We start from the raw sequence: 25,983 nt of genomic DNA, 5'->3' as shown, positions 1-25,983 counted from the left end.
AACCAGATTGCATAGTGGAGAAGGTACGGTGAGATTCGAAATGGTCGATGATCTGTTTGTTAACTTGGCTTTTGAAGACTTTAGAAAGGCAGGGCAGGATGGCTATAGGTCTGTAACAGTTTGGGTCTAGGGTGTCTCCCCTTTGAAGAGGGGGATGACCACAGCACCTTTCCAATCTTTGGGGATCTCAGATGATACGAAAGGGGTTGAACAGGCTAGTAATAGGGGTTGCAACAATTTTGGCAGATCATTTTAGAAAGAGAGGGTCCAGATTGTCTAGCCCGGCTGATTTGTAGGGGTCCAGATTTTGCAGCTCTTTCATAACATCAGCTATCTGGATTTGGGTGAAGGAGATATGGGGAGGCTTGGGCATGTTGCTGTAGGGGGTGCAGGACTGTTGACTGGGGTAGGGGTAACCAGGTGGAAAGCATGGCCAGCCGTAGAAAAATGCTTATTGAAATTCTCAATTATCGTGGATTTATCGGCGGTGACAGTGTTTCCTAGCCTCAGTGCAGTGGGAAGCTTGGAGGAGGTGCTCTTATTCTCCCTGGACTTTACAGTGTCCCAGAACCTTTGGAGTTTGTGCTACAGGATGAACATTTCTGTTTGAAAATGCTTGCCTTTGCTTTCCTAACTGCCTGTGTATATTGGTTCCTAACTTCCCTGAAAAGTTGCATTCAATGCTAATGCAGTTCACCACAGGATGTTTTTGTGCTGGTCAAGGGCAGTCAGGTCTGGAGTGAACAAAGGGCTATATCTGTTCCTGGTTTAAAAAAATAACGGGGCATGCTTATTTAAGATTTTGAGGAAAGCACTTTTAAATAATAACCAGGCCTCCTCTACTGACGGAATGAGGTCAATATCCTTCCAGGATACCCGGGCCAGGTCAATTAGAAAGGCCTGTTCGCTGAAGTGTTTTAGAGAGCGTTTGACAGTGATGAGGGGTGGTCGTTTGAACGTTGAATAATTATGGATTATATAGTGCACTACTTTTGACTGCTCTTACCATCAGGTGTCCCTGCTGCAGCCAGTCCACCAGGCTGTCTGCGGTGGCATCAGGGATCTGGCAGCGAAGGCCCTCCCTCTCCTCGGTGTCCATCAGCTCCAGCACGCCCCGGAGGTCCTCCAGCAGGTGCAGTGCCCGCAGGCTTCCCAAGAAGGGAGAGGTTGGTGACTGGCAGTCAAACAGGCTGTTGGAGTAGTCCATGGACTTGGAGCCTGGGTGGGGGGGCACACAATTAGATAGAGCATCTTTCTCCATTTGCAACTTGCCTCCCTATGAAAGAGGGACAAAGGTTCAGTCTTTCATAAGGTCTACTGTAGGTTAATGGTATAAGTTAATCAATTGATTATTTGAGTCCAATTTCAATGTTATTCCCACATAATAAGGGGGAGTTTATTTTAGCCCAAGAAACAAGAGTGGTACATATAATGGGTGCACGTCAGCCCTGCATTTCTAATCAATGCATGAAGCACTGGCCAAACACCAATGAATAGTGGAAAGTAACTCTTGGTTAGACCATTAAATCTTGCTCCCTGTTACAAGAATTAGCCAACATGGCAAGTGGGGAAATCTGGCTACTTAAAGCCAAATCACTTTACACAAGAGACTATAGGAAAACAGCTACGGGAGACCGAGAGATCGAGATGGTGAGAAAGAGAGAACTTGAATGAGGACAGTAGAAAAAGTTACATGGGAAATGTGGACCTGGACTTCATGTGATCGGAAAGTTTACAAAAATGTCAGACCTATAATTAACCCAATGCAGAAAAATAGGTCCACGCCGACTCTGGGCATTAACATTATACTAAAGCAATCATACAGCAGTACTGAAATGGGCTTCACATAGAGTCACTCTTATCAGCTACTAAAAACACAACCGAAGAAATGTCCACTTCCTGAAGAGAAACCTTTATGGAATTAGCCTGACAACAGTTCTGGCCTGAAAACATGATAATCATCAAAAAGAGTTCAAGGGAAACTTCACAGCTACACACTATTTGGGGTGTTTTTCCAGTCTACTTTTTTGGGGTCGCACAGCAAGAGTTCAACCAATGATGTCATCGGTTGATTGAGCCTGCTGTCCGATCTGAACATGAATGGAGTCGTGTTCTGTAGCAATGGTTGTCCTTGTTCAATAGAGCCACTGGACTTGTCTCAATGATGTTCCTATCTGCCAGGATATTGCAGGATATCTAGGATGACTTATTTTCCCTAGCTTTGTAAATACTACAGCCTGACAGGAGCCCTTTTCCTTGTTCCAACTGTGTTCCCATCCTCGAAAGCTGGCTTTTCAAAATGGGGGAAATACTAGTTTATACAAGTTCATGGGAACTACGTCAGTGTGCACTATTTATCCGAGATTGCTAAATAATTACAATGGCTGCTTCTTATTTCTATGTTCTTTTACATAGGAACACACAGCCTTATTTAATTGATCGGGAATATATTGAGAAGTTGAGACAGCGAGAAAAATTATTGCGAGACCTGCAAGCAGCGGCTGCTGCAGCCGCCACCGCTCCTGGGGGAGCCATGGTTAGAAACCGAATGGTGGGCCGTCCAGCCATGTAGACTGACGAGGAATGTCTGTAATGCAACAAATTCAATCACAGACAGTTCTTACTGGAGAGGGTCAATGCAGACCACATGGATCATGTGTGTGGCAAACCATCCGTTTCAACAAACGGATAGAAGGGTGCTGGAGATGTTTATAACCTCCAAGACCAACTGGACCAAGAGGGCAAATGACAAACAACTAAGTTGTTTTGTAAGTATCTAGGTAGCAATATAAACCCTCTTTCTACACGAGGCAGTGTTGTTCAGTACAATTTTGTGATCGAGTCGGTCGTGATAGAAGGCCAGTTAGCCCTAGGCAGAGTTGCAAAGAAAAATACATATCTCAGACTGGCCAATAAAACGAAGATTAAGATGGGCAAAAGAACACAGACACAGGAACTCTGCCTTGAAGGCCAGCATCCCGGAGTCTCCTCTTCACGTTGAGACTTGTGTTTTGCAGGTACTATTTAATGAAGCTGCCAGTTGAGGACTTGGGAGGCATCTGTTTCTCAAACGAGACACTAATGTACTTGTCCTCTTGCTTGGTTGTTCACCGGGTCTCCCACTCCTCTTTCTATTCTGGTTAGAGCCAGTTTGCGCAATTCTGTGAAGGGAATCGTACACAGCATTGGAACTATGTTCTTTTCTTCGTTCATCTTTTCCTCAATCGTGACTAGTCTCCCAGTCCCTGCCGCTGAAAAACATGCCCACAGCATGATGCCGCCACCAACATGCTTCACCGTAAGGATAGTGCTAGGTTTCCTCCAGACATGACGCTTGGCATTCAGGACAAAGAGTTCAATCTTGGTTTCATCAGACCAGAGAATCTTTCTCATGGTCTGAGCGTCCTGTCATGTGGCTTTTACTAAGGAGTGGCTTCCATCTGGTCACTCTACCATAAAGGCCTGATTGGTGGAGTGATGCAGAGATGGTTTTCGTTTTGGAAGGTTCTCCCATCTCCACAGAGGAACTCTGGAGCTCTGTCTGAATGACCATTGGGTTCTTGGTCACCTCCCTGACCAAGGCCCTTCTTCCCCAATTGCTCAGTTTGGCCAGGCGGCCAGCTCTAGGAAGAGTCTTGGTGGTTCCAAACTTATTCCACTTAAGAATGATGACCACTGTGTTTCTGGGGAGCTTCAATGCTGCAGATTTTCTGATGCCCTTCACCAGATCTGTGCCTTGACACAATCCTGTCTCGGCGCTCTAAGGACAATTCCTTCAAACCTCACGGCTTGATTTTTGCTCTGACATGCATTGTCAACTGTGGGACCTTATATATACACACAGGTGTGTACCTTTGGAAATCATGTCCAATCAATTGAATTTACCACAGGTGGACTCCAATCAAGTTGGATGATCAATGGAAACAGGATGCACCTGAGCTCAATTTCAAGTCTCAAAGCGAAGGGTCTGAATATTTATGTAAATAAGGTATCTTTAATACATGTCTAACAACCTGGTCTCGCTTTGTCATTATGGGGTAGTGTGTGTAGATTAAGGATTTTGTATTTATTTAATTCATTTTAGAATAAGTGCTCTGAATACTTTCCGAATACACACGGTGTGCTAGGGTAGAAACGACAACACGATATACAGAAGCTATATTGATTACGTAATAAGGCACTTACTTTGATAGGAACGCACACATGTCCAAAGTTATTAGTAGTAAGGAAAACAACAAAGCCAATGCCGTTGCCAGCAGGAAAATGTGCCAGGGATAAAAGTTTGCGCAGGTTCTGTTCGAACAGAACCTGGAGATGAGCAAATGTCTGCATACTCAATCTGGGAAAACATTGGGGAAGTGCTTGGCCTCTCGTTGAAGAGATAAGTTTGTACGGATCAGAAAAGCCTCAAACAGAAATTGTCCCCAACAGTGAAATGGGCTACTTCTATGTACATGAATGAGGCGGAAAACATCTTAATTCAAACGGTTGTTAAAAACTTTAAATTGTTAGAAAATAAGTTGAGATTGAGAAGTTGAAACATTGCCTGCTAATTATCTATAGGCTATGTGCCTTGGCTTGAGGGCAGTGCTGGTTAACTGTCCTGTGGTGTAACGATCACATTTTGGAACAGTGAGTGCATTGTGACATCACGCGCATTAAAAAAACTCAAGCTGGGGCGACCGTTAGAGATATTTGGAACTCATGTGTGAAAAGGTTAATTTATCAGTCTAAAAATGTTAGTCCTCATGTTGAAATATGTGTTGTAGAGCTACACTGCTTTGGCCAGGTATGACCAACAAGCCATCAGTGAGCATTATGACGCATATTTTACTGTAAATTAATTACTGTATTAATCAAGTGTCTCCGCGAAGGAGTGCTGATCTAGAGAGGATCAGGTACCCCCTGCCCATATGAGCTTATTATGACCTAGAAGTAAAAAATGACTCACTCTGTGAATACAGTCCCAAGTCTTACTGACTGATAATGCGGAGCCAGTGAATGTGACATTGCGAGATCACTCCTTGTTCTTCCTCATGTCAATGCAAAAGAGACCCTTACCTGCTATTATCCCATCCATCTGCTCCAAAGCTGCTGCCAACATGTCACTGGCATCAGACATCATCTTCAACACTTAGTGGGCACCCTGGGAGAGAAAGAGAAAGGGACAATGAACCATTAAGTGTTCAATATGCTTCGGGTTAGGTTCGGCTAGACGAACGAGTGTGATCGCATACTCCCTTAAAATACCTTCATTGAACATTCTGAGAAAGGAACTATAGTACCGTTTGTCCATCTTAAGATGCTGTAGCCAGTATGTACCTCCTCAAAATACTCAGATTTTGTCTAAGAAATTTATATTTTGACAAGGAGATCTTAGTCGCACAATTTTACATCTGACGACACAGTACCAGTCAAGTTGGGAAACACCTACTGTACTCATTCAAGGGTTTTTCTTTAGTTTTACTATTTTCTATATTGTAAAATAATAGTGAAGCATCCAAACTATGAAATCATATGGAATCATGTAGTGACCAAAAAAAATTGTTAAACAAAGCTAAATATATTTTATATTTGAAATGACCTACCCTTTGCCTTGATTACAGCTTCGCACACTGTTGGCATTCAATCAACCAGCTTCATGAGGTAGTTTACCTGGAATGCATTTCAATCAACAGGTGTGCCATGTAAAAAGTTAATTTGTAGAATTTATTTCCTTAATGCGTTTGAGCCAATCAGCTGTGTTGTAACAAAGTAGGGGTGGTATACAAAATATATTCCTATTTGGTAAAAGACCAAGTCAATATTAATGACAAGAACAACTCAAATAAGCAAAGAGAAATGACAGTCCATCATTTCTTTAAGATATGAAGGTAAGGCAATCAAGGAACATTTCAAGAACTTTGAAAGTTTCTTCAGGTGCAGTCTCAAAAACCATCAAACACTATGATGAAAGTGGCTCCCATGAGAACCGCCACAGGAAAGGAAGACCCAAAGTTACCTCTGCTGCAGAGGATAAGTTCATTAGAGTTACCAGCCTCAGAAATTGCAGCCCAAATAAATGCTTCAGAGTTCAAGTAACACACACATCTCAACATCAACTGTTCAGAGGAGACTGTGTGAATCGGGCCTTGTTGCAAAGAAACCACTGCCAAAGGACACCAATAAGAAGAAGAGACTTGCTTGGGCCAAGAAACACAAGCAATGGACATTAGACAGGGTGAAATCTGTCCTTTAGTCTGATGACTCCAAATGTGAGATTTTTGATTCCAACCGGCGTGTCTTTGTGAGACAGAGTAGATGAACGGATCTCCGCATGTGTGGTTCCCACCGTGAAGCATAGACGAGGTGTGATGGTGTTGGGGTGCTTTGCTGGTGACACTGTCAGATTTGTTTTAGAATTCAAGGCACACTTAACCAGCATGGCTACTACAGCGATATTCCATCCCATCTGGTTTGCGCTTAGTGGGACTATCACAGGACAACGACCCAACACACCTCCAGGCTGTGTAAGGGCTATTTGACCAAGGAGTGATGAATGCTGCATCAGATGACCTGGCCTCCACAATCCCCCAACCTCAACCAAACTGAGATGGTTTGGGATGAGTTGGACCACAGAGTGAAGCTGGTTGACAGAATGCCAAGAGTGTGCAAAGCTGTCATCAAGGCAAAGGGTGGCTACTTTGAAGAATCTAAAATATATTTAGATTTGTTTAACCCTTTTTTGCTTATTAAATGATTCCATATATGTTATTTCATAGTTTGGATGTCTTCACTATTATTCTACAATGTAGAAAATAGTCAAATAAAGAAAAACCCTTAAAGGAGTAGGTGTCCAAACTTGACTGGTACTGTATACAAAAGTATGTGGACACGCATTCAAATGAGTGGATTTGGCTTTTTCAGCCACACCTGTTGCTGATAGGTGTATAAAATCAAGCACACAGCTATGCGATCTCTATAGACAAACATTGGCAGTAGAGTATGGCCTTACTGAAGAGCTCAGGGACTTTCAACGTGGCACTGTCAAAGGATGCCACCTTTCCAACAAGTCAGTTCGTCAAATTTCTTCCCCGGTCAAATTTAAGTGCTGTTATTGTGAAGTGGAAATGTCTAGGAGCTCAGCCGCAAAGTGGTAGGCCACACAAGCTCACAGAACGAGACCGCCATTTGCTGAAGCGCATGCCGCGTTAAATTATTCTGTCCTCGGTTGCACCACTCACTACCGAGTTCCAAACTGCCTCTAGAAGCAATGTCAGCACAAGAAGTGTTCTTCGGGAGCTTCATAAAATGGGTTTCCATGGCCGAGCAGTCGCACACCAAGATCACCATGCGCAATGCCAAGCGTCGGCTGGAGAGGTGTAAATCTCGCCGCCATTGGACTCTGGAGCAGTGGAAACACCTTCTCTGGAGTGATGAATTACACTTCACCATCTGGCAGTCCGACGGACGAATTAGGGTTTGGCGGATGTCAGGAAAACGCTACCTGCCCCAATGCATAGTGCCAATTGTAAATTTTGGTGGAGGAGGAATAATGGTCTTAGGCTGTTTTTCATGGTTTGGGCCACTTAGTTCCAGTGAAGGGAACTCTTAAAGCTATGGCATACAATGACATTCTAGACGATTCTGAGCTTCCAACTTAGTGGCAACAGTTTTGGGAAGGCCCTTTCCTGTTTCAGCGTGTCAATGCCCCCATGCACAAAACGAGGTCCATACAGAATTGTTTTGTTGAGATTGGTGTGGAAGAACTTGACCCCATCTAATACCTTTGGGATGAATTGGTACGCCGACTGCGTGCCAGGCCTCATTGTCAAACATCAGTGCCCGACCTCAATAATGCTCATGGCTGAATGGATACAAGTCTCCACAGCAATGTTTCAACATCTAGTGGAAAGCCTTACCAAAAGAGTGGAGGCTGTTATAGCAAAGGGGAAACCAACTCCATATTAATGCCAGCGACTTTGGAATGAGATGTTCGACAAAAAGGTGTCCACACTACATGACCAAAAGTATGTTTGGTGCAGTATTTCTCAAGAAAAAATGTGCACGAAAACAAATAGTCTATTATTGAATGACAAACACTTAATTGAAGAATCTGTTGACCAATGGCGATGAAGGGGTGTAGCAGTCAGCTCCGAACTTCAGCTTGCCTCGAGAAAAAAACCTTGCCAAAGACCCAAATGTCATTATATATGCACAAAATGTTTTGGATGGGAAGCATGCAGCTGAAGGATACAGATAATTAGGGATAGGAGTTTTCCCACTAGGGTTATGTAATACATGCCACTATTTACTTACGTTGCAGTGAGTAAAAGTTTTGTATTTGTGTGATCCCTGTGGGAATGGAGCCCATGACCGGGGCATTGCTCTGTCATGCTCTTATCAACTGATCTGTGATCAGAAAAAAACTGCTGCTCATAAGTATAGGCTCGTAGACCTACTTACACCTACTTACTTTAAAAATGAAATCGCTACATCACTAGAGCAGTTAAGGAGATGTAAGTATTTTAAAAGGAAAATATAAAATAATGAAATGGAAACAAACCCTGGGGAGGCCAAGCTAGAGTCTAAACGGGTAGGAAGTGAGTAGAGGAAACCCCTGCATAGAAATGTGACGCTTTCTTATCAACAGTCGGCTCAGTGTTTCACAGGGAAATCTCATTACTGGCTTGCTGACACAAAGACCATTATACGAGATCGCCAAGAGCCAGAATATGCAAGGACACAGCCAAAATCTAGCCAAGAAATCTAGCTATGCAAGAAGAATACAATAAGAACTTAAAAGGATTCCTCTTAGTCAAACATGCCTTCTGACGTTAGCCGGTCACGAAATGACATGGTTAGGTAGAATGGTTACACTAAGTAAATATTAACTGTCTGGAATACAAGTCTCGAGGGGACAAAAATATTTAAGTGCAGACTTGCAGTTAATAATATCATGGTGGAGACATGACAAATGGAGCATCAAGTTAGAGAAAGATCTGTATCTCACATGGAATTTTCTCCACAACACAGGGCTCTACAGTGCGACCATTTTACTCGCATCGGAGCCAAAATATTTTGCTCTGCGACCTGGAATTTTAATTTAGGAGCAAAATTAAGGATTCTAGCTTTATTACCTAAATCATTTTTATTGAGCGCCTACATTTTAGGCCCACGCGTGAGCCTTGCAGAAACAGGTCAGCGTAGAGCCCTGCAACACTGTCAGTCGGCATAAAGAAGCTACAATACAGTACTACAGTGGCGCTGAGTATATACAAGGGCAGAAAAACTACGTAAAGTAAAATGGACAAAAGAAGGAAATGACAATTGATTAGTGCTGAGCAATTAACCAAATGTTTTTCTTAAAACAACTGACCAACGTCGGTTCAATTAGAGATAAATCAGATCAAGCCCGAAATGTGCAATGTGAAGGGGGTTGTAGTTTCCAACAGGCCAATATTTTACATTGTTTAGCGCAGAAAACATGGTAATTAAGTACAATAACCATAATCCATTGCATGCCTACTTGTCTAGTCTGTATGGGGCAGACACGGAGAGAAGAATGCAAAATTGACAGGGACACATTTTTTAAATGATTTTGTAAAAATCTAATCGAAACCGAACCGACTTCAAAAAGCACCAATCGCTCAGCACTACAACTGAATCATTCATGATTGCGGTGTATTCATGATATGCCGATTGCCTACAAGTATACACATTATATACACAGTGCCTTCAGAAAGTATTCAGACTTTTTCCACATTTTGATACGTTACAGCCTCATCCTAAAATGGATTAATTAAAACATTTCCTCATCAATCTACACACAACACCCCATTTTTAGAAATGTTCCCAAATTAAAAACAGATACCTAAGTATTCAGGCCCTTTGCCATGAGACTCAAAATTGAGCTTTTCCCTTTTCCACTGACATCCTTGAGATGTTCTACAACTTGATTGGAGTCCACCTGTGGTAAATTCAATTGATTGGACATGATTTGGAAAGGAACACACCTGTCTATATAAAAAAAAGTCCCACAGTTGACAGTGCATGTCAGAGCAAAACCCCTTTTTCTCCCCAATTTCATGGTATCCAATTGTTGTAGTAGCTACTGTCTCATTGCTACAACTCCCGTACGGGCTCGGGAGAGACGAAGGTTGAATGTCATGCGTCCTCCGATACACAACCCAACCAGCCGTACTGCTTCTTAACACAGCACGCATCCAACCCGGAAGCCAGCCGCGCCAGGTGCACGGAGGCTACACCGTGCACCTGCACCGTGCACCTGGCAACCTTGGCACTGCGCCCGGCCCTCCCTAACCCGGACGACGCTAGGCCAATTGTGCGTCGCCCCACGGACCTCCCGGTCGCGGCCGGTTACGACAGAGCCTGGGCGCGAACCCAGGGACTCTGATGGCACAGCTGGCGCTGCAGTACAGCGCCCTTAACCACTGCGCCACCCGGGAGGGGTGGAAGTTTGGAACCACCAAGACTGTTCCTAGAGCTGGCCGCCAGGTCAACTGAGCAAGCGGAGGAAAAGGGTCTTGGTCAGCAACGCTCCCCATCCAACCTGACATTGCTTGAGAGGATCTGCAGAATGGGAGTAACCCCCCCCCCCAAATACTGGTGTGCCAAGCTTGTAGCGTCATACCAAATTAGACTCGAGTCTGTAATCGCTGCCAAAGGCGCTTCAACAATGTACTGAGTACAAAGCCTACACTTATACTTATGTAAATGTCATCACTTTTTTAAATGTTTATAAATGAGCAAAAAACATTTTAAAAAACTGTTTTTGCTTTGTCATTATGGGGTACTGTCTGTAGATTGATGAAGGAGAATTTTTTTTTTTTTAATCAATTCTAGAATAAGGCTGTAACCTAACAAAATGTGGAAAAAGTCAATGGGTCTGAATACTTTGAAAGCTTTACTGGACCAGAATCATGGTGAGATTTTGAAGACATGCATAGGCTATGTTCCTCTGTTGGTTAATACAAGTAGCCTGAAATACTTCGATTCAGTAGCAAACTTTGAAACAACTTTTGAGCAGCAATGTAGCAAATCCAGAGCAGTCTTAAACCAAAGCCTCAGCAGCAACGCAGCAGCTCCCTACTGTACACCTTAATGAGCAGCTCTGTTGATAAGCCTGTCATTTCATAAGCTATCCACCCAGATATTACACCCAGTCTGCACAGAGGCAATGGAATGGAAATTCTTCAGTGGATGAAAGGAGAAAACACAAGAGAGAAGACATGTAGTGTTGTGAGAAGTACTCCAGGTTGAATTAGACTGTACATAACAACAATCAGTAATGGGGAGTTGTTTTTTTCCACAGGTGCACATGTTTAAGACTCATAATTAATAAGAAAACGAAAACTCACACACCGTTTTGGCTGGAACAAGACCCTCACATAAGGAGGATTTAACAAACAATGTAAATGTGCGGCAGCATCACAAGTAGCCCCTTTTCTTATCTCCCCACTCGTAAAGTGGTTGCTTCTGTTCAAACACGGACACAGTTGTTTTAATACAGGCAGGAGGTGGGGTTCATATTCACATCCAAATGAGAAATAGGATTTCCTTGTTGTGCTTGAGGTGAAATGTTGGCCAAAGTTCAGCCCTTCCTGTGTTCCCTGGGTAACCCTGTCAGGTGTGGGTCATTGGACACATTTAGGATAAGAACTAAGACATTTACCCTTCTTATTGACACTGAGTGAGCTACCGCTATGGACACTGGACACTTTGTTTTGGAGACCAGTGAGAAACATCTTCTGGGCCATAGATTGTACAAATGCCAAAAAAGCACAGCAGGGCCATTCTTTCAGTCTAGCTTCCCGATCAAAAGGCTGCGCACACGCACACACACACGATATCAGCTCTGACGACAATCATCAATGCAAGTAACAATACAGGCCTTTTCTATGTCAAAATTACATTCAAAATGAGTCAGTCCATCAGTTCAACTGTCCAGCATGTTAGGACACTGCTATACGATTTGAGTCAATGTGGTCCTGCCCACTTCAACCATCCCACTGACCCACTCACACAGTGCAGTGTTCTACAGAGCCTGTGATACTCCACTCCCGAGTCACACACTCCTGAGAGCTTTCCTTCACCGGCTGTTGCCTTACTAGGGGTGTGTCGACCTGGCCATACTCATATTCGCAATTGTGTCTGTAATGACAGTTTATAGTCGGATCGGATGATACTCATGATCGTAAAACACTTAAGTGTTTTAATATGCCTAACTAGGAGATTGGCAAAATATTCTTCCTGCATGTTTATAGATTGAAACAAGCTGCAGATTAATAACAGTGTCTGTGTCCTCAATTTACAGTGGGCAGACAGGTTTGCCGTCACCCAGAGGCGTTCCTGATCAAGGATAATAAAATCAAATAAAAACTCTGATCAGAATTGTATCAGGACAATTGCTCATATCCGTTACGATACTCGTCCTGACGACTTGGCACCAGACCTGGGCAGAAAAAAGTTGTAGTTTATTTGAAAATACAAACTTTTAAAATACTTGAGGTAGTCAAATATAGTTAATATAGTTTCAACTAAAAGGCAACTTTTTTCTTTGATATTCAAATACAGGTCTCAGAAAAACAAATAATATTTGAAGGTATTTTAATATATGCAACTTATTTGAAATCAAACAAATATGTATTTGACGGCCGCCAAATATTTGATGGAAAACCAAAAACAAGTCAATTAAAATGAAATATACGATCATAAGCACATGGTTTGGAGGGCCCTTAGATATAAATCTTAATATAGCCTATAGCCTACAATTAAATACATTAGGGTCATGGAATCACCTCAACATTTGAGTAGACCACTTAGGCAGCTTCAAAATTACTAACAAATATACTGTATTTTCACGAGTGAGACATCAGGAAATACAGTAACAATTGACATCTAGTTCTTACACGTGTTGTAACATTGGGATTATGACAATATCACATTGTTGTCGCATAGGTTGGAAATAATAGTTATTACATAAGTGGTATAAGAAAGTCACTATTACTCATGTACAGTAGTAACAACTCTCAGCTCATTACTAGGGTATTAAAATGCAATTAGCAAAGTCTTGTAACATGCACAAGAACAGATTCATGTTAAATTTTACTGAGAATCCTAACAGTAACAAAAAAATGTCTTAAGTATCGAAAATAAACTAAATATCACAAAACTGCCTTCTTGAATCAACTACACCCGAGGTTGGTGGAATATCATGTTAGTTTGTATTATTTAAAAAAACTATCCCTTCAAAGATGGTAAAGTATGTGTTTGAAACAAGAACACTTACCCTCAGATGGATATTCAAAGTTGTTTTTGCAAAGCATCCAACTTGTTATTTGCAAATGGCTTTAAATTACTCTGCAGTATTGTCAGGTGTAATAAAATGAATTGTAGCTTTCAACCGTTTCATTTGCATGTTGAAAGAGTCATACAGTAGTTGAGCGTCAACTTATTTATAATTACACAGTTGGAGTCGGAAGTTTACATTTAAATGTATTTAAACTCAGTTTTTCACAATTCCTGACATTTAATCCTCGTAAAAATTCCCTGTTTTAGGTCAGTTAGGATCACCACTTTATTTTGAGAATGTGAAATGTCAGAATAATAGTAGAGAGAATTATTGATTATTCGTTGATTATTATTCAGCTTTTATTTCTTTCATCACATTCCCAGTGGGTCAGAAGTTTACATACACTCAATTAGTATTCGGTAGCATTGCCTTTAAATTGTTTAACTTGGGTCAAATGTTCTGGGTAGCCGTCCACAGGCTTCCCACAATAAGTTGGGTGAATTTTGGCACATTCCTCCTGACAGAGCTGGTGTAACTGTGTCAGGTTTGTAGACCTCCTTGCTCACACACAATTTTTCAATTCTGCTAATACATTTAAGGGATTGAGGTCAGGGCTTTGTGATGGCCACTCCAATACCTTGACTTTGTTGTCCTTTTTTGCCACGACATTTTGCCACGACATTGGAAGCATGCTTGGGGTCATTGTCCATTTAGAAGACCCATTTGCGACCAAGCTTTAACTTCCTGACTGACGTCTTGAGATGTTGCTTCAATATATCCACATCAATTTCTTCCTTCATGATGCAATCTATTTTGTGAAGTGCAGCAATCCCTCCTGCAGCAAAGCACCCCCACAACACGATGCTGCCACCCCCATGCTTCACGGTTGTGATGGTGTTCTTCAGCTTGCAAGCCTCCGTCTTTTTCCTCCAAACATAACGATGGTCATTATGGCCAAACAGTTCTATTTTTGTTTCATCAGACCAGAGGACATTTCTCCAAAAAGTACGATCTTTGTTCCATGTGCAGTTGCAAACCGTAGTCTGGCTTTTTTTTTTAAGGATCTGAGGACCCATGCCAAATCTTTTCAGTCTCCTGTTTTGTCGTGCCCGCTCAACCTGCTCCACTACAGCCCTGTCAATGAGAATGGGGACGTGCTTGGTCTTCCTTTTCCTGTAGTCCATAATCATCTCATTTGTCTTGATCACGTTGAGGGAGAGGTTGTTGTCCTGGCACCACACGGCCAGGTCTCTGTCTCGTCGTTGTCGATGATCAGGCCTGATTGGAAAGGTCCCACAGTTGACAGTGCATGTCAGAGCAAAAACCAAGCCATGAACTCTCCGTAGACCTCCGAGACTGGATTATGTCAAGGCACAGCTCTGGGGATGGGTACCACAAAATGTCTGCAGCATTGAAGGTCCCCAAGAACACAGTGCCCTCCACCATTCTTAAATGGAAGACGTTTGGAACCACCTAGACTCTTCCTAGAGCTGGCCTCCAGGCCTAACTGGGCATTCGGGGGAGAACGGTCAGGGAGGTGACCAAAAACCCGATGTTCACTCTGACTGATCTCCAGAGTTCCTCTGTGGAGATGAGGGAACCTTCCAGAAGGACAACCATCTCTACAGGACTCCAACAATCAGGCCTTAATGGCTGAGTGACCAGACTGAAGCCACTTCTCAGTAAAAGGCACATTATAGCCCTCTTGGTGTTTGCCACAAGGCACCTAAAGGACACTCAGACCATGAGAAACAAGATACTCTGGTCTGATGAACCCCAGATTGAACTCTTTAGCCTGAATGCCAAGTGTCACGTCTGGAGGAAAACTGACACCATCCCTACGGTGAAGCATGGTGGTGGCAGCATCATGCTGTGGGGATGTTTCAGCGGCAGGGACTGGGAGACTAGTCAGGATCGAGGGAAAGAGATATCCTTGATGAAAACCTACTCCATAACACTCAGGACCTCAGACTGGGGCAAAGGCTCAGCTTCCAATAGAACAACCCTAAGCACACAGCCAAGACAATGCACGAGTGGCTTCGGGACAAGGTGTCCAAGCTAATAGCATCATACCCAAGAAGACTTGAGGCTGTAATCACTGCCAAAGGTGAATACTTTCTGAATGCACTGTAGGCTTGCCATAAAGTGGTTGAATACTTAATGATGCAAGACCATTCAGTTTTAAAAAAATGACTTTGACATGGATGGGGTATTGGGTGTAGGTCAGTGACAGAAAATCTAAATTTAATCAATTTTAAATTCAGGCTCTTACAACAAAATGTGATAAATGTCAAGGGGTGTGAATACTTCTGAAGGCACTGTAATGTGGGGCTAATCAGCAAGTTTGACAGAAATCCTTTGAATGACTTTAAATACTTCCAAGAGCCTAAAACCCTTTAATCTCCCCCTGAAATGTAATTCCAGAGTTTCTGGTAACTCTAAAATGATTAACTTTCAGAAGCATACGCATTTCTAAATAGTTGGGATTTGTATTAGGCCCATGGTTGGAGTAATTTCAAAAGCAATAATCCAAAACTCAGGTGGCCAAAAATAGGACTAAATCATTTCACAGAGCCAAAGACAATCAACATCGGTGACACAAACTGTCAATAAAGCATATAACAAAAGCCAGTCCTGTTTATTTGTAAAAAGTTGCATCTTCACCGATTTAGCCTAAGCTGCAGACATTCAAAGCTTCGGAGAATCACAGAGGGCAAGTGGAGAATTAACTTGACTCATCTCAAGGTGGAATTTGTCCATAAGTCTGCTTTTATTTTGTCTCTTCACATGTCAGACAAACAGAATTAGATGGTAGACTGCACTCGACTCAGCACAATCCAGAAAGACCATGAAAGGTTGAGGCAAATATGCTATTAGTGATAGCAGTGCTCTCACTGTGCATTGGAGGAACCATGGAGAAACTAGAATCAGGACAACTAACAGTAAGGCTAAGATCTAATAAGCCACAACGTCACAGAACCAACAGCCATAACAATCCACAGCTAAGACTGCACATGTCCTGCATCCTTTCTGCGGGAGCAATTTGTTTACAATGTCTCATGATGCTATTCAATCAAAGTCAAAGACAATCTGTGATGTAGCCCAACTCAAAACCCCTATTTCAGCACATCCCTGAAGACAAATAGTGGCCTGCCTGGCTGACACCTGCCAAACACTTGGCCCCTCACACTTCAAACAGACAGGCATATCCACACCAGATGTGCTCACTGCTCTGAAGCCTGCTGCCCACTTGTCATCCACTTTAAGTTCACAAGTTCAGGAATCATGTCTGAACACTTCCATCTGAGCGGTTCTGACATTAAATCATCCTCCAAGGCCTCTATGCATTCAATGTGTTAGTGCTGTGTACGCAACAGCTCGACAAGACTTCCTAACAAAGCATGCTTAATGGCGGTAATGCTTACTCTGCAGCTATGTTCCACTCATCGCTCATGAACAACTGTCTGCAGCCAGCAAGTACAAGACATGGGTTCAAATATTATTTGAAAACATTTTAAAGTCGTCTAGGCCTCAGCGGGTGTTTCTCAAAATGCATACTGCCATTCTCCAAACACGCAAATTGGAGCACGGAATGGTCCAAATGAAAGTATGCGAAATAGAACACGGCGGGCACTTCTCGAATGCGTACTCAGTTTGTACATATTTTGAAGCATGCATCAATGCAAGCTTCAACTGAAAGTATGCCCAGAAATATGCCCCAACCACAAAGAATTACACAACATTTCTTGAAATCAATGGCAGACATTATTTGAGCTTAAGCGAGACAGTATACACTCCAACTTTGGAATTAAATGTTGCCAATTTACATCACATATGTTGCCCGACTACAATATTTGATCTTGATATGTTAATAAATACATGCCATTTAAATTTTGACATCTTTACCTGCCTACAATACCCACCGTAATTTGCGTAGATCGCAAGCCCATAGTAAGTCAATAGGGCTAACTGGCTAGCTACTACTGTTAGCTTGCCAGATAGCCACAAATAATTGTTAGTTAGCTAGCTACCCACAAAGAATTGACATCTACCTTACATAACATTAGTTTTAGGTCATTTTTTCCTGTTAAACTATCTGGTTAGCTACTTTATTACGATTCACATCTTGCTAGCTGATAGTTGTGAAGTAAAACGTTTGCTTTGTGTATATCTTATTTTGACTATTGTTGCCATTGTCCTGGCTGGAAGAAGGTTCAGCGAATGGGTAAGTCCATAGCAAGTCAATAGGGCTGGCTGGCTACAAATAATTGCTATCTTGCGACCCAGTGAATGGGGAGGTGCAGAGTGAGGTAAAGAACGTACAAGAACGTACTCAAGAGAACATCCTCGGAGAATGCACTAGGAGCATGAGCGTGTGGTGCACGGTAGCATGCATTTGAGAACCACCTAGTGTGTTCCATAACTACTAAGTGCAAGAAGACACACGATCAACTGTTGTTGATGCTGAAGGGGGTTTGAACTGACAAACACAAAGACTGTAGGGACGGTTGCAAAGAAATCACAATGACAATACCAAGCGACAACACTGCACAGTAATGCCAGTTGTCTGATTGAATATGCTTTTCAGACCTACTGTACTGAGTAAAAACATTGCTCAACAGTCACTCACAAACACTATTGTCCTCAAGAAGCAACTTCAGGCATGTAATCCTCTCACTAATGGCTTTTCAGATCCAGCAGCTTTGGGCCCTTCAGGCTGAGAAAGCATCACAACCCATCCTCTGCACACCACAGAGCACCAAGCTCATCCTGGGTCGTATTCATTTGTCACCAAATGGAAGAAAATGGACTGAAACAAGAAGGGACAACCTGGACAATACGAAATGCTCATTTTCATTTCAGTGGCGAAGCGTTTTAAAGCGATTTCCCCTGCGTTCCCTGATGAGCACAGCATACAAACCCCTGTCCTATGTTGAACTCTGCCTGTCTGACTAACAGAGAGAAAACCCTCTCTTGGCACATGCTTCAGAAAAACACTAGCCTGAGGGCCACTCGTCTGGGAAGAAAATAAGCATTTATGGCAGCCATGCAACTCTGGGAGCTGGCTCTGAATCCCAAGAGACTAAGCTGAAATGCATTGCTATGTGTTGTTTCTCTGGCAATAAAGAGCTCCGCATGGGAGAGAGGAATTTACGATCTTGGCACCGATCCCCATGTGTGCTGCACAGTATTCTGCCAGACAGCCAGGGAGGGAGGGACAGTACTGTTGACCCAGTCAATGTTAAAATAATAGAAAATCTAACAATACTCAATCATAAACATCTGATTCAGCCAGAGCTGGATCCACCAAAGACATTCTTCATAGATACGCTTGGCTTTCCTCATAGGATTTCATTTTTTGAGACATATGCCTTGAATAAACCACTTTTACACATTTACAACCCAGAACTGAGTCTGTTTGACCCACTTTGAGCCTAGCTTTCTTACCCTATGATCTTCTCCTCTTAGCTCAACGAAGGAATGTTCTCCCCAGCACAGGAAATAGCAAAGACAGACGTCTGTACTGAGGATGAATGACAGAGAAGGTAATCACAATATTATGTGACAGCGCACTAGAGGTTACCTGGATCTTGACTGTCAGAAAAGTAGTTTTTTCACTTCATGCCATGCTCTTGCTATTCAGCACATTATTTTAGTACGCAGTATTAGCTGTGGTCTAGCTGTGTCTTTACTGTACACTTGGTTCCCCAATCAATCAACATGTGATTTTCTTTAGTATATTTCTCTATTGTAAATGCCCCATTTATATATGTCAATGTACGTGCCACACACACAGTGCCAGTATGGCAACAAGTTGCTATTTACACCTGTGATGTCCTCAAGTTCAGAGCTGTCCAGAGTTATTCCCACCTGCATGTGATCATGGCATTTCTATTCTCCACAGGCAGCAGATGCAGCCGAGCCATCCAGGGCAGGCAGCCTCTAGGACACTGGCTGATCTGAAATAAACTCCCAGCTATTTCAAACCTGGTCTGGGTGAGGGGGCAAAATATATCACACATTTTATACCCCACACAACTATATGAAAGGTTAAAATGATCAAAAGGGGCCTTTCCCATATGTCTATATATAGCTTAGTTTACTGTAAAAATACTGCATCTCTATGGCATTTTTATGTGCACATGGTGCAAGACAAGAGCTACAACAACAAAAAAGTATGAAGTTTCAGAGAATATCAGAGACAGCTGTGAGCTAAAATAAATAGTTTGAATGTGATGACAAGCATCTGAATACGTTTTTTTTTTACAGAGTTCTGAAGTGTCTATGTTTCGCCACATGCATGCCTTGTTCAGTTGGTTGGAGGACTTACAGCTACTCTTTTAGGTAGCATGAATGACATTATTTTAACATTACGCAGCAGTTGTTCAAGTTTGGAATAAAAAAAATAGCATTCCAATTTGGCCCGCTCTAGAACAGGTCATACTCAAAATGCCTGATAAGAAGAGAACATACCAAGGACGCCATTGAACTGATTGATTTTACCATCGACTTCTATTTGCTATTGTGCAGTGTAGAGGAGAACAACCTCTGACATGAAGGGGTTCCCTGACTTTTGAACCAGGGTTGGACATCTGTGAAAAAAGACAGGAGGAGACCAGTGCTCTGAATATGGGGCAAACTAATCATTACCTCAATTTGCCCAACATCCGTGAGTGACAACAAAAATGTGTTGTCTTTGACTAGTTGGCTATTAGCTGCAGTAGACTCCTTTTGAGATGCATTCTCTACCCGAAAAGCCAATGCAGAAATATTAACTAATACATTAATTTTTAAATATATAACAGAATAGAACATGTCAATATCACAGTTGACTTGACTACTGTCTGGATTGGAGCAATGAGCAATCAACCAAAACAAACCACGAAAAGCATTAGTTACAGTTGAGATTGTGTCTAGGTCTATAAACTCTACCCTGTAAGGTTAGAGAAAACTATTTATCAAGCTGAATCTGGGTGAGAACATTCGTGGCAATCTGTAAAAACACTGCTGTCTGTGTTGCGAAATCGTTAACATGCTATTGATGAATGGCAGCAAGTGTTTGAAAGCATCTCAAAGCGATCTGTAGCTGTCTGTAGTGAAATGTTATAATACTTCAAACCTAACAAGAGCAATGTAGGGACAAGCCACGTTGCTGACTACATTGTATCTTAGGTTTTAATTATTAAAACTTTTCACTGGAACAAACTCCTTTGACGTAGGCTAAATGCATTCACTGGATCAAAATAAATGCTGTCTAAAGGCAAATACCTGTAGAAGCAATTACTCGAAAATGATTAAGACAAGTTCCCTTGCAAATAAATCAACGTGCAAAGATAATATTGAAACAATGCCATTATTAAAATGGCAAAGATTAGAACGAGACGGATAACAGTAACATTACAACGTCTGTCAACGTTGTTACCAACTTCTGCGTTGAATCACAGCAGACGCTACGCAATAAGACCGAGTTAGATGGATACAAAACTGCGTAAATGTCGCACTTACCTAAACTCTGCTTGACTCTTAGTTACAACTTGCAAATGTATATCAACCTACTGAAATAAAAACATAGAAATTCCTCTACTTTATCAACTGATCACGGTTTTCCCGCTACAATGCCTGCCCGCTGCGTTGCCTCTTCCCTACGCCATGTCAAAAATGGGAGTTGAGTGGAAAGTTGGAAAGTGGAAACGTCATTGAATGTACATCCCGCCCCGCTCCCGATTGGATTGGTTTGGGAAGAGTCATTTCTCTGGGATCTTTTCCGTGTTTGGGAGGTGCCTGCCAATCAACTTTGAAAAAGCAAGATGTTCTCATGTGGTCTGAAGGGGGCACAGAATTAGCCTAAGTGAAATTGTCTGTAAATGTATTTCATCGTTACTTTACAAATTTCTGTGTTTTATCGTCCTTCTTTCTGCTCATAAATATAAGGGATAACTAAGATGCCATTTCCCACACATTTTATTTGGCTTGTATTATGTCTCAGACACAGACACTGCTAAAATAAGTGTTGTTATACAAGAGGACAGAGTAAAACTACATAATGTGAAAGAAATGTCAGCTAGAAAACACTAATGAGCCTTTTTAAATAGTGTGAGGACAGAATAAAACGGCAAAAAAATCAAATAAATATGTATAGCTTACACAAAGTAAGAAAAACATCACATCTTAGACCTAATTAATAGAATGGCATTTTGTTCAGAAATGGTAGTAGGCTATAGAAATGCGCTCAAGACCTGTAACACCATGTGAACACTTTGATGTAGTTTTGGCTTTTGGAAACAGTTGAAGCATTACAAATATAGCTAGATTACATATATTGTCTCGGCCCAGTTCAGTTCATCAGCTGACATCCAAGGTAGAATGAAACGAAACTCTGGATCCACAGCACCTCTCTGTCTGTCCTTACTAAAGCAAGATGTGGCCCTTGGGGGGCCTCTCAACCTTCACAGTGTTGGGGTCACACTCCAGCATTTCCCTTATCCACTCATCATCCAGGGCCCCCTCGATGAACTCCTCCAGGCTGATGATGGCTGAATAGAATAGAATAATAAAAAATATGTTTACAGCCTTGTATTGGCTGCACACTCACAAGACTAAGATACAATCACAAGTCCCAGAACATAGAGTTCAAGGCAGGGCTGGATGATTACAGTAGAAGCAGAATAATGGCAGCAGTAGGTAACCAGCTGAGGATGCTAAAAGTTTTATAACCGTAAATTAGGATTATGTGTGTTTTGGAATGGTTTCTGTGCAGTCCTCACCATTGTTGTCTTTATCCAATCTTGCAAATATCCTGTTGGTGCACTCCTCAGCTGTAAGCGGGTTAGGCTTGGTGAGTGAGGCTGCCACGCTCATCTTGTACACAGCCTGTAAACAGAGACCATACACATTGTTGTGAAATTGGACATCTAGCGCCATCTAGTGAATAACAACAAGCACAGTTATGTCTGCTATGAATGCAGCTAGTGCAAGTGCCACTGACAGTGCAATGCAGTGCCAGTAGGCTCCCACAGCAGCCACACAAATTCCAGTCATGAATTATCCTGAGAGGTAATCTGAATTTGAGCAAATATTTTTTGAGTAAAGGTAAAGAACAGTAACATTGTTCAATTTGCATCCTCCCACTGTGTCCTAGCATTGCACCTTCCAGTTGGAACCACAAAATGAAATATAATGTATTATGTTATATATCTATGGTCTAAGGACCTACCTGCATGATCTCCAGCATCTCCCTGCGTGATATGGCTCCATCTTTGTCTTTATCGTAGAGTTTAAAGGACCAGCGTAGTTTCTCCACTGGGGTACCTTCAATCAGCATACTGATGGCTTTCACATACTCCCGGAAGTCAACAACCCCATCCTGTGGATAACCACAGAACCTCAGTTTCACACACAGTGATAAGCATTCCAGTAAATCTTTACGCCTGTTCCCTATTCCACTTGTGCAATAACCAAATAATGTTTAATTCCACTACTATGCAATTACCAGGAAATGATTTGCAGTACATTTCTAACTTACTAGCAACATATTAATACAATGCTGTTATAGAATAGTTAGTGTGATACTACACAGGTACACAATGTAAATTATTTCCAGTATTTTGTAAAGAAATATGTCAATAGCAGTGCACCTATACAGAGCTGATATGCAGTCTGTTTTAAGGATGGCTAACACTTTTCAGATTTTCAGACGGGAAAGAATTAAAGATAAGAAACGTAAAAAGACGTAAAGATGAGAAAAGTTTGTTTTTGGTGCCTACCCCATTATTATCCAAGGTACGGAATATCTGCTCCGCATACTCAGCTGACTCATTGCCCACAGTACCCTTACAGAAGTGTCTCCGGAACTCATGCAGAGTGATCAGTCCACTAGGGCACTCATTCATAAATGTTCTATCACAAATAAACACAACCAAAGAAAGAACACAGACAAAAATGTTTTAAAATGAAAAGATTTTACTCCTCTTAATTATAAAAGTAGATCTCATCAATCAACAGTGTAAAATTATATAGACTCAGCTGTATCGTGAATAATGGATTTACATGTATTATTATTTATTTATTTAACTTGGCAAGTCAGTTCACAAATTATTATTTATAATGACGGCCTACACCGGCCAAACACCGGACGATGCTGGGACAATTGTGCGCCGTCCAATGGGACTCCCAATCACAGCCTGATGGGATGCAGACTGGATTCAAACCAGGTACTTTAGTGACGCCTCTTGCACTGAGATGCAGTGCCTTAGACAGCTAAGTCAAAAAAACAGCTTCAACAGTGGAGTGGTTTAATATGGCTGAAAGCTTCTTTACATCCTGGCAGGTGAGTGTTAGGGTAATTAGGCTAAACTATCACTGATAACCCACTGGGCACAGACGTCAATTCAGCGTCTATTCCAGGTTGGTTCAAACTCATGTTATTGTAATGATGTGGAAACAACGTTGATTCAACCAGTGTGTGCCCAGTGGGAAGCCATTTCAGGAAACTTCTATTTAAGCCGTCCAGCAAAATATTGATGGAAAATTGCAAACAATTGTAGCTATTTGAGACTTTTAACAAGTGTACAATTTTACTTTTCACTGTCCTTTTCTGAAATGGACTTATAATTTTAAATACTTTTGTCATTAAACTGTTCAATGGATTTCTAAATCTACATGAGGTTCAATGTGTAATACAGTAGATTGCTTTTCTTGCCTTTAGTTGAATGGGCTTTGGTTTTTATGGTCACTTTTCTAAGTGGTTATCTATAAACGATGCGAACACTTCAATGGGGCAGAAGTCTGTGTGATGTTGTGATTCTGGATGACCCGATAGCTAGCAACAATGACAAGAAGCTGCCATGTGGAGAATCGTAGGTAGCTCGTGTTAGCTAGTTTTATGTTGTTGATACCATGTCTTGTTTTTAGCTGTTTTGACTGATTTCAAGTCTATGCTAATATGGCAAAACATTTGCTGGCTAGCTAAAAAACAACTGTACAATGTATTTGAGAGACAACAAGTGCTCACTGTGCACATTTATTTATGTTTTCAATAAACATTGAAGACAAAATATAGTTTACATGTTGTCAACAATCAAATCCAGCCCCGTCTGTGTTGCCCCACAGTTGAGCACGTATACATTTTTTTGCTAAACAACCAACCCATCTATAGTTGATTGCCATCATTCATGAACCAGACAAAATCAACATTTAACTTCAGAAGTCATTAAAAGAACAATCAATTAAGATCTTTAAAAAACAAATTGATATTTTGAATGTAGATAAAATTAGATACAAGTCTTACCTTAACCACTCATAGAGCTCTGTGACATAGGTGGTTCCTCTCCTGCAGGGTAGAGAGGCAGCTCGTCCCATCCTCAACCGAATGGATCCTCCACAGTGCTGACTTTATATATACACCTGGGCCTGTATTCACAAAGCATCTTACAGTAGTAGTGCTGACCTAGGATCAGGTCCCTCCCATCTATGTCATTTTATTTGTCATGATTTGGAAGGCAAAACTAGTCCTAGATCAGCACTCCTACTCCGAGGTGCTTTATGAATACGGGACTATCCCAGCTTACCCTGGGCACACTTAATCACACTTACCAGTGCCCTATCATCACATTTGAGAAATTAGGGAAATGTAATCCCTCTAGTACGGAGGCAAAAAGGAGGAGTGGGAAGGAGTGAGGTTGAGATAAAAGTAATTACCCAAAAAGCAGCTGTAGTCATGAGTGACCTAGTTTTTAGCCTTACAGGGATGTTGACGAAGTAAGTCTATGGATTGAAAGAGTACATTTGTACAGACAGGAAACAACAACATTGATTTCATATGTAGTGTGCACATGTGCATGTGTACCAAAGGACAACTGTAGTAAAAGGAAAATAATGTTTATTAAAAACCTTTTTTACAAGACAGCTTGGAGAGATGCATTCCCTGCCACAAACCAGAACTGTTGAAGCAGCAATAATGCCTTGAACATTTAAGTGCCTCATAATAAGCCCACCAATAAAACAAACAAAACAGATATGTAAAAAAACAAAGGTGATTGTGAATCAAATCAAATGTGTTTATATAGCTCTTTGTACATCAGCTGATATCTCAAAGTGCTGTACAGAAACCCAGCCTAAAACCCCAAACAGCAAGCAATGCAGGTGTTGAAGCATGTTGGCTAGGAAAAACTCCCTAGAAAGGCCAAAACCTAGGAAGAAACCTAGAGAGGAACCAAGCTATGAGGGGTGGCCTGTCCTCTTCTGGCTGTGCCGGGTGCAGATTATAACAGAACATCGCCAAGATGTTCAAATGTTCATAAATGACCAGCATGGTCAAATAATAGGTCTGGGACAGGTAGCACGTCCGGTGAACAGGTCAGGATTCCATAGCCGCAGGCAGAACAGTTGAAACTGGAGTAGCAGCACGGCCAGGTGGACTGGTGACAGCAAGGAGTCATCATGCCAGGTAGTCCTGAGGCATGGTCCTAGGGCTCAGGTCCTCCAAGAGAGAGAAAGAAAGAGAGAGCATACTTAAATTCACACAGGACACTGGATAAGACAGGAGAAGTACTCCAGATATAACAAACTGACCCTAGCCCCCGACACAAACTACTGCAGCATAAATACTGGAGGCTGAGACAGGAGGGGTCAGGAGACACTGTGGCCCCATCCGATGATACCCCCGGACAGGGCCAAACAGGAAGGATATA

At 41.9% G+C, this 25,983-nt stretch overlaps 2 protein-coding genes across 7 annotated transcripts in view; both read right to left on the bottom strand.

Annotated features, from left to right (window-relative positions):
- Nucleotides 1–20,993, bottom strand: part of LOC110522805 (liprin-beta-1) — a 74,736-nt gene extending 53,743 nt beyond the window's left edge. For 3 of the 6 annotated variants that reach the window (XM_021601252.3, XM_090230814.1, XM_021601255.3), the window contains exons 1-3: nucleotides 20,801–20,968; nucleotides 5,062–5,146; nucleotides 1,007–1,218 (exon numbers count right to left, since the gene is read on the bottom strand). In XM_021601252.3, the coding sequence (XP_021456927.3) occupies nucleotides 1,007–1,218; nucleotides 5,062–5,125 (276 nt within the window). In that variant the 5' untranslated portion in view covers nucleotides 5,126–5,146; nucleotides 20,801–20,968. Of the gene's footprint in view, nucleotides 1–1,006; nucleotides 1,219–5,061; nucleotides 5,147–20,800 lie in introns of all 6 variants that reach the window. The other 3 variants (XM_021601258.3, XM_090230828.1, XM_021601257.3) reach the window with 2 other exon arrangements.
- Nucleotides 20,994–21,240: 247 nt separating this feature from the next.
- si:ch211-245j22.3 (EF-hand domain-containing protein) lies at nucleotides 21,241–24,688 on the bottom strand. The gene is made up of 5 exons (XM_021601270.3): nucleotides 24,582–24,688; nucleotides 23,059–23,191; nucleotides 22,509–22,658; nucleotides 22,060–22,165; nucleotides 21,241–21,828 (listed from the first exon to the last, which is right to left on the bottom strand). Exons 1-5 carry the CDS (start codon nucleotides 24,650–24,652, stop codon nucleotides 21,704–21,706), a joined length of 585 nt encoding a protein of 194 aa, XP_021456945.2. The 5' UTR covers nucleotides 24,653–24,688; the 3' UTR covers nucleotides 21,241–21,703.
- Nucleotides 24,689–25,983: the final 1,295 nt, after the last annotated feature.

Source organism: Oncorhynchus mykiss, chromosome 1 (genome assembly GCF_057628025.1).
Source record: "Oncorhynchus mykiss isolate SJ-2025 chromosome 1, ASM5762802v1, whole genome shotgun sequence".
Taxonomy (NCBI): Eukaryota; Metazoa; Chordata; class Actinopteri; order Salmoniformes; family Salmonidae; genus Oncorhynchus; species Oncorhynchus mykiss.
Note: the sequence above shows the minus strand (reverse complement) of the source record. Positions and strands in the feature narration are given on the sequence as shown.

Excerpts from the sequence above, each read along its gene's own strand:
- si:ch211-245j22.3 (XM_021601270.3), bottom strand. The coding sequence starts at position 24,652 with ATGGGACGAGCTGCCTCTCTACCCTGCAGGAGAGGAACCACCTATGTC. Across the intron at positions 23,192-24,581 it reads GAGCTCTATGAGTGGTTAAG|AACATTTATGAATGAGTGCC; the intron begins GTAAGACTTGTA and ends TATTTGTGATAG. Across the intron at positions 22,166-22,508 it reads AGATGCTGGAGATCATGCAG|GCTGTGTACAAGATGAGCGT; the intron begins GTAGGTCCTTAG and ends CTCTGTTTACAG.